General features: G+C 47.0%; 1 protein-coding gene across 8 annotated transcripts in view; it reads left to right on the forward strand.

Moving 5' to 3' along the window:
- The window catches only part of LOC142837328 (HAUS augmin-like complex subunit 8), a 114,470-nt gene that overhangs the window by 92,252 nt on the left and 9,428 nt on the right, over positions 1–12,790 (forward strand). For 5 of the 8 annotated variants that reach the window (XM_075952369.1, XM_075952366.1, XM_075952367.1 and 2 more), the window contains 2 exons: positions 3,090–3,139; positions 5,848–5,900. Coding sequence is in view for 3 of the 8 variants with exons in the window: in XM_075952366.1 (XP_075808481.1) it covers positions 3,090–3,139; positions 5,848–5,900 (103 nt within the window). In the remaining 5 variants the exon portion in view is untranslated. The remainder of the gene's footprint in view (positions 1–3,089; positions 3,140–5,847; positions 5,901–12,790) is intronic. The other 3 variants (XM_075952371.1, XM_075952372.1, XM_075952373.1) reach the window with 1 other exon arrangement.

The following is a 12,790-nucleotide window of genomic DNA, read 5'->3' on the forward strand; positions in this document are numbered from 1 at the left end:
CGATTGCTGGGATTAAAGGCGTGTGCCACCACCGCCCAGCACGGAAGGAATGTTGTATACATAACAAATAAATCTAAAAATTAAAAAAAAAACAGGCTCTGGAAGACTGTTAGTTGTTTGTTTGGGGTTTTTATTATTATTATTATTACCAGACCTGATTTTTGATACAGCAGTAGAACTTTTTCCAGAAACCTGTAGGTATCTGTAAGAGAACTGGAACAGATTTACATCTTGGTGTCATAGCAAAAGGCTATTGCTTTAGGTTAGAAGGTTTGCACATTTTAGAAGACAAAGGGAATTGGGAACTCTGGATTTTTAAGATACACCTGTTAATCTGAACTATGAAGCCTTGAAAGAGGCACACCTGTTTGTATTTTAGCAGGAAACTTCAAATGAAGTAATGAGCTACCAGTACCTTAAGTTGTCAAATGCAATGGATGAAGTAATAAGTGAACAGTACCCTAAGTCACCAAATGCCATTAGACAGATCTAAGGGGATAAATGGGCAAAAATGAGACACCTTTTTTAGCTACACAGGCAATCCCAAGTCTCTCCTTAGTCCTCGGAGAACATCAGCCTGGAGGCAGTGATTGCCGTTAGCTGCTGGGTACAAGAGGCCCCAAGATTTTCCTGTGGGGGGAAGATTTAGTCCACCTGTCATGGCAGGATGAGAAGATTGAGTCCCCGGGTGGCATCCAGGAAGCTGAAGAGGTAAAAGGCCGCTTTTTGGTGTGTGGGTGTCTTTGCAAAACCCAAAGGCAAGCCTCAAGGCGGAAGATCTTTGTAACCATGTATCTTCTTGGAGGAGCTATAGGTGCCATGGGAGCTGGCATGTCTGTGTTAGAAGCACTTTTGTTAAATTGCCATATTCTCAGATCTGTAAAGGCACTTGAGAATTGGGCACCATTACCTGGTGTATTTAAACTGGACATATAAGCTAAATTTAGGCATGTATTTTATCCAGTTAGTTACAGCTTACCAATGCTAGTGAATGTAAGACGATTAAAAGGAATATTTTAATAAGTCAAAGAATACTAGCACACTGTCACAGAACTCCCTGTGGAGACCCTGTGAGCTTCCAGCTCACAGATCACAGAGATCTGAATGAAAAATGAGGATGTGGCCCAGCAGTGGTGCTGCAGGCCTTTAATCCCAGCACTGGGGAGGCAGAGGCAGGTAGCTCTCACCAAGGCTTTTACACAGAGAAATCCTGTCTCAAAAAGAAAGAAAGAAAGAAAAAGAAAGAAAGAAAGAAAAGAAGTAACGAAAGAAAGAAAAGAAGTAAAGAAAGAAAAGAAAAATGAGGACATGACTGCTCCAACGTATATGGTTGAGCAGAAGGTTTATTGTAGATATGAGGGAAAGTACAGCCAGAGGCATCAGGAAGAGTCCATACTGAACCTGCCCAGCAGCCTGAACCAGGCCATGAGAAGAGAGAGAGGGAGCAAAGAGAGCACTAGAAACATACAGACCAAGTGGACAAAATGGCTGAGTTATATAGAAAAGAGAAGCTGGGGAACTTCAGGGTAGGGGCAGGGTATGCCTGCCAGGCTGGCTCTGTGACAGGCACTTGGGATGCTGAGAGATGATAAGTAGGCCCCTCACTTAGACACTTGACCCAATGAGGTCCACCTGCCTCTGCCTCTGCAGCTTATAGACTTGTACCACCACACGCGGCCCCAGGCCAGCTTCCTTACTCACAGGTAAAGGTGCTGCCACCAAGCCTCATAGCCTCAGGATTCCCAGGACCCAACTACAAAAGTCATCCTTTGCCCTCCCGTGTGTCAGAGGACGTGAGCACCACATACTGCATCAGATTTAAAAGGCTGAAGTGCTACAGAGAAGAGGCCGGTGGGTGGAGCCTCCTGACCAGCGCTACACCTCAGACTTCCAGCTCTTTACACGGGTAGTGATGGGCACAGGTCAGGTCAAGGCCATGTTGCTGAGGCCTCCGTGATTGATGGGCAGACCCCGGGGCATCCTGAGGGACCACAGCAGGCGCACCTGCCCTGCTTTCCAAAGCCAAGCCCCTACCATCTGTAGGCTTCAGGAAGAAGCCAGCAGCAGAGGCTTAAGACCCCCAGAGCTGGACTGCTGGGGACTGAGCTCAAGTCCTCTGCAAGAGCAGCAAACTCTTTATCCTGCAAACTGTCTGTCCAGCCCTGGTAGGAAGATGATGAGTTCTGGGCCAGCCTGGGCTGTAGCGTGAGACCCTTTTGGTGGGTGCGTGTGTGTGTGTGTTAATTATCACTGAACAAGCCTGACAACCTGAGTTTGGGTCCCCAGAAGCCACGTAGAAACTGGATGCAGTAGTGCCTGCACTCCCAGCACACCCTACAGGGAGATGGGAGGCCAAACAGGAGAGTCTGCAGGGGTGAGGACTGGCTAGCCTGGTATACGCAGCCGTGGATGAGAAGGTGGAACGTGACCTATGCTGAGATTGTCCCCTAACCTCTCTGGAGGCACCACGGTACGCACAGTTGGTGGCACTTACACAGCTGCACTCACAGACATACACAGAATAAATAAAAATGAAAATTGTTAGAGAATACAACTTTTTGGTGACATATGAGCGATGTGTGACCCAAAATGTGCTATGTCAGCAAAGTTTTGTTGCCACATGGCCCACGCATTGTGTCTGTCAACTTTGGTACTAGAATAGCAAAGTTGAGGAGTTGCTGGTCATGACAGTGACCGGGGAGCCTAGGAAACTGACACTTTGCAGAGAAAGGCTGTGTCACCGTCCTCTCCCCAACCTGCCATCTCATCCTTACCATTGGACTCTTCCCTCCTGTCTTCTCCAGCCCCTGTGCTTGCAAATCCTCAGCCCCAGCCCTTCCGAAGCCGTCCCACCTCTCTGGCTATTGTCACACCAGCCTGATGAGACAGGGATCTTCCTGGTCGGGAAGCTCTGATCCCTGTGGGCCAGTGTTCTACTGCCTTCAGGAGGAAGTTGGTCTTGTGGGGGTTCCACCTCCTGCTTGTCTAGGGACGACCTTCACATGCCCCGCTGCAGCTGACAGAAGGTGGCTCTGGCCTCTGCAGATCTTGTAGATGGATGAATAGCACATCTCTCTTCTCTCTTGTAGGAAGCCCGCAGCCACTGGTGTCCCCAAGACAAAAGGAAGAAGAGTACAAGGTGAGCGCTTTAAGGAAAGTGTTTTGTTTTGTCTTCATCAACGATTTTTGTTCAATTTTTTTATTACACGTGTATTGATCTCTTTGGAGGGGTGTGCATATTGTATCATGAGTATAGAAGTCAGAAGGGAACTTGTGGGAGTCAATTTGTCATCAATCAAGCTGGGCAGCAAGCAAGTGCCTTACATGTTGAACCTTACTGTTCTCTGAGAAAGTCTCATGGAGCCCAGGTTGCCGGTCAGCTCCTGATCCTCCTGCCTCAACCTCCAGGGTGCCATCTAGTTCATGAAAGGGGTTTCTTGGGGGCAGGGGAGACAGAGACAAGTCTGAAACTTCCACTGCTCAGTGGCATGCCTTTGGGGACTCGGGGTTGTCTTTGTCCCTGAGGTGTCCTGTGACTGTAGTTGTCCTTTGGAGAGTTGAAGTCCCTCGAAAGTGTAGCTCTAGATGTGCACAGGCCACAGATCCAAGTTCCTTCAGAAACCTGTGGAGCTGCCCGGTGTGGGTGCTGGAAGAGCAAGTACTCCTCAGCCTCATAGGCTCCTTTTTTTTGTTACACTTCGTGTGGGGCAGGTAGCACATGTGGCACACACATGGGGGTTAGGCATAATTTCGGTGGTTGTTTCTCTCATTGCACCATAGGAGTCCAGAGGACTAAACTCGGACCCTCAGGGTTGACAGTGATCACTGGACCTGGTTGGGTTTGGGGCTTGGGGTTTGGTCTTAGGGATGGAGCCCAGGGCCCCACATTTGCTAGGCAAGCGCCTAACCACTGACCTATATCCTCAGCAGATATTTTGTTTGTTTGTTTACTGCGATGGCAGAAGTAGAATTGGGGCCCTCACTGTGCCAATTGAGCACCGTGCCACTGAGTGGCCCCAGCCTGGCAGTTTTGTGTGTAAGCTATGACATGTTTGCATGCTGCCTGGTTTTGTTAACACTGGCCAGGCCAGATGCCCCAGCCACCGCCAAGGGGGCCTGGATCTGTGCGTGAGTCTCATGAGGGTCCACCCGTGATAAAGGCTGGAGTGGTGGTGAGGACAGAGCATGGACATAGGCCTCCCCAACCCAAAGGTACAGAGTCTGACGCGGCTCACGTGTGCCCCAGCTTCCCTGCCCCTGGGCTGCTGTGGGCTCTTCTCCTGTCTTTAACTTTATTGTTACTTTTTAATCTGCTAGCTTCATTTAATTGAGAAACATGAGTGGTCAAGGTACAAACGACCACAGACCAGCTGTAATGAGAAATCTGGAGTCTTCCATGGTTGGCATGCAGGGTCTGAGAGCTGGCCTGGGCACATAGACCAGTGGGCCTGTTTGTCCTGGCTGCAGGCTCAACATGTTTAAACTGAACCAGGGTCAGATTCCTACATCTGGGCTGCATTTTCCAAGCTTTTTCCTGGCAAAAGCCCCAAGCAGAGTCTGACTTGGCCTTTTACGTCCATTACCTATGCTCTCAGAGCCTCTGCGGGATCTCAGCGAGAACCCCCAAATCCATGCCAGCACGGCCATTCCCTCACAACAGTTAACATCATCTAGGGTTACAGGAGTGGATCTTTATCCCTCTGATTTAAAGATAGGAAGGTGGGAATACTAAGACCACGGTGGGCAGCCCAGCTTTACTGTACTGAAGCACAAACAGAGATGGACTCCACCAGAGAGGGATAGACCCAAAATGCTGTGGGATTTGTTGTTTTGTGTTTTGGTAGGTGGGAGGGGGGTGTGCACATGAATGTAGATGCTCTTGGACACCAGAGAGAGTGTTGAATCTCCCAGAACTGATATTACAGTTGCAAGCATCCCTGTGGGTGCTGGGACCCTAACTCCAGTCCTCTGCAAGAGCAACAAGCGCTTAACCACTGAGCCATCTCTCCTGTTCCTTTTTTTAAAAAAATTGCACTTATTTACTGAAGGTGAGGGGGATACCAAGGTGCACATATAGAGGTCAGAGGAAGGCTCTTGAGAGTTGAACCAAAGTCATCAGGCTTGCTTTCAAGCCCTCCACCCAGTGAGCCATCCCACTGGCCCCTGGCTTTCACGGTCTAGAATGTTTCTATCTTTGAACTTATTTGGCACTTGCTCCTACTCCAAGGACCCACATACAAGAGACGTTCCATCAGTGTCTTATGGACACTGAGTGTCCTGTGAAGGTACTAGTTGCAGTAGCTGCCATGTGCATACTGGGGAGACTGAAGGAGCCAGTCTGCATCGGGCTGTAAGGCTGGTGCTTTTCCTGTCATTGGCCCCGGCTCTCCACTGTGGGGTCCTGCTCATGCTCTATGTCTTCATGCTGCAGCATTCCTCTTCTCTAACAAACACTGTTGGTTAATTAATAAAGAAACTGCTTGGCCCTGATAGGTTACAACATAGGTGGGGGGAGTAAACAGAACAGAATGCTGGGAGGAAGAGGAAGTGAGGTTAGAGGCCATGCCGCTGCTCCTCTCCAGGGCAGACGCGATGAAGCTCTGACCCAGGATGGATGTAGGCTAGAATCTTCCTGGTAAGCGTACCTTGGGATTACACACATTAATAGAAATGGGTAATCAAGATGTAAGAATTAGCCAGTAAGAAGCTAGAGCTAAGGGGCCAGGCAGTGTTTAAATGAATACAATTTGTGTGTTGTTATTTTGGGGCATAAGCTAGCCAGGTGGCTGGGAGCTGGGTGGCAGGAATGCAGCCCGCAGCTCCTACTACACACTGTGTCGTCTGCAGGAGGAAGAGTGGTTGAGTCCAGATACCTGCAATATGAGAAGAAAACTAAGAAGGTAATGGAGTCTTTTACTCTTGGAGCCACTAGGAGTGGGTGGAGGGCACGTGGCAGCTGCAGCCCGATCCTGGAAGACACCATTGGGGCCTTTGCCGCCTCCAGGTTTTGGGCACAGTCCTGAGTCTCTGGTGAGAGTGACACCAGTGTCCATCAGTCGTATGTACCTCCTCTGCCCCTCCTGTTTTGAGGGCCTCTGTTCTGTCAGATCTGTCCTCCAGCACTATCCCTTCACACCCAGGAGGCTCCTGAGTGATGGGCAGTGGCAGCGGCACTCGGTGTGGGCCACAGGCACAGCTGGCAGGGGCGACGTTCACTTCTGCATCTTCCTGTGTGATACTTTTTCAGCTGTCAATAAGCAAGGCTGGCAGGTCTTCCCGAGGCCCCAAAAGCTGCACTGCATTGCAAGAATGGGGGAAACATGTTGGGGTCAGCTGCAGGCTCATCCCTGTGGTGACACATCCCTGGAGCACAGGATCCAGTTCCAGGTTGTCTGTCACGGCCAGGCAGGACTGCTGAGCACAGGCTTGGTTTATGACAATCAGAAGGTTAATTTCCCATCTGCCTGGCCTGTGCCCCAGGAAGTGTGGTGAGGGTTCCCAGGATTCCTGAAGCTGTGACTGGAAATCTGGTTTAAGGGAAGGGATTCTCACATCACCCTGCAGACAGCTTTCCCAAGCTACTTATCCCTGCTTCCATTCACCCTGTGGCTGTTGCCACCTTGAAGGCTTGGCCACAGTGCCCCCATGTGTTTATACAAGGCATTTTGGTTCTGGTACCCCATCAGGTGACCTTGGTCTGGCTGGAGTCTTGAGTGTCTGTTGTCATGGTAACATTAGCCTGCTGCTTTCTCCTGAGGCTGAATGGATCTCAGAAGGGCTGGTCCTGAGTGGAGCCCACTTCCAGCTGAGCAGCCCTTTCCCTGAGTGTGGGGCAGATGATCTTGAGTTTCAGATTTCAGTTGTGGATAAGGGGTGCTCGGGCTGTGCTGTGTGCTCCCATTCCTCCTGAACTGCTACACCATTTCACGTTTCTCCCAGGCACACTTCTGTGACTTCAGTAGGTGTCTCCAAGGCAGTTGGTGGTGGGCATTGCTCTGCATTGGTCTTTGTTATTTTTGTGTGTGTGTGTGTACGTGTGTGTGTTGCAGGTTGTACAACCATGCATGTACACATGGATGGATGCCAGAGTGAAATCTTTCTTTTGTGACAGGATTTCACTGAACTGCCAGCTCTTGGGATCCTTTTGTGTTCCTCATCCCTTGCTAGGGTGAGAGGTTCTTGTGGTGAAAGACTTAGAGGCACCTTAGCACTACTGCACCCCCCTTCCTCAGAACCAGGGCCCTGGTAACCAACAACACGTGCACGAGCGCTTTGAGTACTTTCCATCTCCATTGTATAGACCCGGACCCTGGAACTGGGGTGAGACGACCTTGTAACCGCCATAACATTGATCAAGGTTCCTCCTTGTAACCATAACATTGATCAAGGCTCTTCCTTGTAACTGTTACAACATTGATTAAGTAGAGTTAGCTGACCATTAAATGAACTAATCAAAATAGTAGACAAATGATTTTTGGGCTTTCCCTTTGATTTTGTACTCCCCCTCCCTGATTTTGTGTTTTTTTTTTTCTTTAAAAGAGCTTGTAATAGACAAAGCAGTCGTCCTTCTCTTCTCGAGGCTGGGGGACCTCTGCCGCGGCAGAATAAAAATTCCTCTTGCTATTGCATCAACCGAGTTGTGAATGTCTCTTGGCGACCTTCTCCTTGGTGGGGCTTTAGGGCCCAACAGTGGATTTGTTTCTGTGTAGATGCTGGGGATTCAAACTCAGGTCTTCAGACTTGCAAAGTGACTGCCAGACTACACACCACACAGCCCTGCTTGTTGGCCGTTAAATTCTCATTTTGTTGCTGGTTTGTTTGTTACATGTTCTACCTTGGACATTTTCTCGCTAGTGAGTCAGGGTTTTCAGTGGTTGGCTTTCGTGGCCTGTTGTCAACAGCCACAGGCAGCAGCTCTCGTGTCATTGAGCACAAGTTCTGAATTTGCTTTCAAAAGACCAATCAATATTCCAGCCCGGCGGTGGTGGCAGGCATAGGCGGATCTCTGTATGTTTAAGGCTAGCATGGTCTACAAGAGCTAGTTCCAGGAGAGATAGGGCTGTTGCACAGAGAAACCCTGAAGCATGATTAATAAACGCTCAGGGTCAGAAATTGGGTTTCAGTCTGAAGGTCTAAAAAGCAAAACAGCCAGCCACTGGCTCTTGCCTCTCCCTCAGTCTGAAATGGCGATCCTGCCTCCAGATTTCTCAGAATGAGACTATGTCTGAGAACTGTCTCCCCCATCTTATTCCTCTGTAGGGCTGGGATTAAAGGTGTGTGACACCATAACCTGGTCTGTAAGGCTGACCAGTGGGACTGTTTTACTCTCAGATCTTCAGGCAGTCTTTATTATTAAAATACAAAAGAAAACCTATCTCACCCCCCCCCCCCAAATAAAAGACCATTATGGATTTTTCTGCCTTTTTTCTTTTATGGACAGTGTCTCTCTACATATTCCTACATGGCCGGGACTTAGAGAGATAGAGAGATCCACCCCTGTACCTCCTAAAGGCTGGAATTAAAGACAGGGCAACCACGTCCAACCGCGATTGTTGGTCATCTGTTGTTAGACCTTCTTTAGACTGCCAGTTCCCAAATGATGGCACAGAGACTTCTTATTAATTATGAAAGCTTGACCTTAGTCTAGACTTGTTCCCAACTAGCTCTGGCGGGTGGTGGTGGTGGCACACACCTTTTATCCCAACATTTAGGAGGCAGACAGACCTCTGTGAGTTCAAGACCAACCTGGTCAAAATTTCCAGGGCAGTAGGACTGTTTCACAGAAAAATCTGTCTTAAAAAAAATTACCACGTCTATATTAGTCTACATTCTGCCATGTGGCTCCTTACCTCTCTGTACTGCTGACTCCCTCAGCGTCTCCCTGGCTTAATTATGAGAGCCTCTGATTCTTCCTGAGTTCCCTTCTCTCCTGGAAGCCCCACCTGTTCTCTCCTGCCTAGCTATTGGTCTTTCAGGTTCTTTTTAACCAATCAGAAGGTGCCTTGGGCAGAGACACATCTTTACAGCGTACAAAAAGATTATCCAACAGCAGTCAGATGTGTACCCAGACCTGTTGATGGAGCCCAGGCCTTCATGTGCCAGAGCCCAGCACCTGCTGGGGATTGACTGCATGGGCTCCCACGTCAGCGTCAGGGACGTGCTGGCATGGGGGTCTCAAGACCTGAACCCTGTGATTCTTCTTGGGTTCTGACAGGCTTTCGTGTATGATGTGTGAGGGTGGCATCTGGCTTTGGCACATGCCCCTTTTATTCTGGAATTCTTTCTTTTTATTGAGAAAAGGACAAAAAAAGTTTCCGCCTCCTCGCAGCCTCCTATTTCCCTCCCTCTCCTCCCACCCTTCTCCCCGTTCCCCCACTCCTCACCCCCGCCCTCTCCAGTCCAAAGAGCAGTCAGGGTTCCCTGCCCTGTGGAAAGTCCAAGGTCCTCCCCCCTCCGTCCATGTCTAGGAAGGTGAACATCCAAACTGGCTAGGCTTCCACAAAGCCAGAACATGAAGTAGGATCAAAACCCCATGCCATTGTCCTTGGCTTCTCATCAGCCCTCATTGTTCACCATATTCAGAGTCCGGTTTTATCCCATGCTTTTTCAGTCACAGTCCAGCTGGCCTTGGTGAGCTCCCAATAGATCAGCCCCACTGTCTCAGTGGGTGGGTGCACCCCTCGTGGTCCTGACTTCCTTGCTCATCTTCTCCCTTTTTCCGCTCCTCATTGGGACCTTGGGAGCTCAGTCCACTGCTCCAGTGTGGGTCTCTGTCTCTATCTCCATCCATCACCAGATGAAGGTTCTATGGTGATATGCAAGATATTCATCAGTATTGCTATAGGATAGGGTCATTTCAGGTTCCCTATCCTCAGCTGCCCAAGGAACTAACTGGGGACATTGCCTTGGGCCCCAGGGAGCCACTGTAGGTTCAAGTCTCTTGCCAACCCTAAGGTGGCTCCCTTAACTAAGAATTGTGCTTCCGTGCTCCCCTATCCAACCTTCCTTTATCCTAATAATCCTGTTTCCCCAAGTTTCCCCCATCCTCCCCTTCTCACTTTTCTCTGCCCATCATTCCTTACCCCAATCCCACCCCACCCCCAAGATCCCAATTTTCTCCCCGGCAATTTTTTCTACTTCCCATAGCCAAGATGATAACTATATGATTTTCCTTGGGTTCACCTTCTTATTTAGATTCTTTAGGTTCACCAATTGTAGACTCCGTGACCCCTATTTATTGCTAGAAACCAATTATGAGTGAGTACATCCCATGTTCATCTTTTTGGGTCTAGGCTACCTCACTCAGGATTGTGTTTTCTATTTCCATCCATTTGCATGCAAAATTCGAGAAGTCATTGTTTTTTACCGCTGCGTAGTACTCTAATATGTATACATTCCATACTTTCTTCATCCATTCTTCCATTGAAGGGCATCTAGGTTGTTTCCAGGTTCTGGGTATTACAAATAATGCTTCTATGAACATAGTTGAACAAATGCTTTTGTCATATTATAGGGCATCTCTTGGGTATAATCCCAAGAGTGGTATTGCTGGGTCCAGGGGTAGGTTGATCGCGAATTTCCTGAGAAACTGCCACACTGATTTCCAAAGTGGTTGCCCAAGATTGCATTCCCACCAGCAATGGAGGAGAGTACCCATTCCTCCACAGCCTCTCCAGCAAAGGCTATCATTGGTGTTTTTGATTTTAGCCATTCTGGCAGGTGTAAGATGATATCTCAAAGTTGTTTTGATTTGCATTTCCCTGGTTGCTAGGGAGGTTGAGCATGACCTCAAGTGTCTTTAGACCATTTGAACTTCTTCTGTTGAGAATTCTCTGTTCAGTTCAGTGCCCCATTTTTTAATTGGGTTAATTAGCATTTTAAAGTCTGAGTTCTCTATATATTTTGGAGATCAGACCTTTGTCTGTTGCAGGGTTGGTGAAGATCTTCTCCCAGTCAGTAGGTTTCCTTTTTGTCTTAGTGACAGTATCCTTTGCTTTACAGAAGCTTCTCAGTTTTAGTAGGTCCCATTTATTCAATGTTGCCCTTAATGTCTGTGCTGCTGGGGTTACACATAGGAAGTGATCTTCTGTGCCCATCTGTTGGAGGGTACTTCCCACTTTCTCTTCTATCAGGTTCAGTGTGTTTGGACAGATATTGAGGTCTTCAATCCATTTGGACTTGAGTTTTGTGCATGGTGATAGATATGGGTCTATCTATATCTATATCATTCTTCTACAGGTTGACATCCAGTTGTGCCAGCACCATTTGTTGAAGATGCTTTCTTTCTTCCATTGTATACTTTTAGCTCTTTTATCGAAAATGAGGTGATCATAGGTTTGTGGATTAAAATTCGGGTCTTCTATACGATTCCATTGGTCGACTTCTGTTTTTATCCCAGTACCACACTGTTTTCATTACTGTAGCTCTGTAATAGAGTTTGAAGTCAGGGATGATAATGCCTCCGGAAGATCCTTTATTGTATAGGATTGTTTCGGCTATCCTGGGTTTTTTGTTTTTCCATATAAAGTTGATTATTGTCCTCTCAAGATCTGTGAAGAATTTTGATGGGACCTTGATGGGGATTGCATTGAATTTATAAATTGCCTTTGGTAGAATTGCCATTTTTACTGTGTTGATCCTCCCAATCCAAGAGCAAGGGAGGTCCTTCCATTTTCTGGTATCTTCTTCAATTTCTTTCTTCAATGCCTTAAAGTTTTTGTCAAATAGATCCTTCACTTCCTTGGTTAGAGTTACCCCAAGATATTTTATGCTGTTTGTGGCTATCGTGAAAGGTGAAGCTTCTCTGATTTCCCTCTCTGCTTCCATATCCTTTATGTATAAGAGGGCAACTGATTTTTTGGAGTTGACCTTGTATCTTCCCACATTACTAAAGGTGTTTATCAGTTGTAAAAGTTCTTTGGTGGAGTTTTGGGGGTCGCTTATGTACACTATCATATCATCTGCAAATAACAAAAGTTTAACTTCTTCCTTTCCAATTCGAATCCCCTTGATCCCATTATGTTGTATTATTGCTATTGCTAGAACTTCAAGCACTATATTGAAGAGGTATGGTGAGAGTGGACAGCTTTGTCGTGTTCCTGAGTTTAATGGAATAGCTTTGAGTTTCTCTCCATTTAATTTGATGTTAGCTGTCGGCTTGCTGTATATAGCTTTTATTATATTTAGGTATGACCCTTGTATCCCTAATCTCTCCAATACTTTTATCATAAAGGGATGTTTTATTTTGTCAAATGATTTTTCAGCATCTAATGAAATGACCATATGGTTTTTTTTCTTTCAGTTTATTTATATGATGGATTACATTAATAGATTTTCGTTTGTTGAACCAGCCCTGCATCTCTGGGATGAAGCCTACTTGATCATAATGAATAATTTTTCTAATGTGTTCTTGGATTCGGTTTGCCAATATTTTGTTAAGGATTTTTGAGTCGATGTTCATGAGTGAGATTGGCCTGTAATTCTCTTTCCTGGTTGAGTCTTTGTGTGGTTTTGGTATCAGAGTAACTGTAGCTTCATAAAGGGAATTTGGTAATGACTCTTGGGTTTCTATGTTGTGAAATACATTAAGGAGTACAGGTATTAGGTTTTCTTGGAAGTTCTGGTAGAATTCTGCATTGAAACCATCTGGTCCTGGGCTTTTTTTGGTAGGGAGGTTTTTGATAACAGCTTCTAATTCTTCGCGAACAACAGGTCTGTTTAGATTGTTCACCTGGTCCTGGTTTAACTTTGGTATATGGTATTTATCTAAAAAAATGTCCATTTCTTTTAC

This window comes from Microtus pennsylvanicus, chromosome 18, assembly GCF_037038515.1.
Source record: "Microtus pennsylvanicus isolate mMicPen1 chromosome 18, mMicPen1.hap1, whole genome shotgun sequence".
NCBI classification, from domain to species: Eukaryota; Metazoa; Chordata; class Mammalia; order Rodentia; family Cricetidae; genus Microtus; species Microtus pennsylvanicus.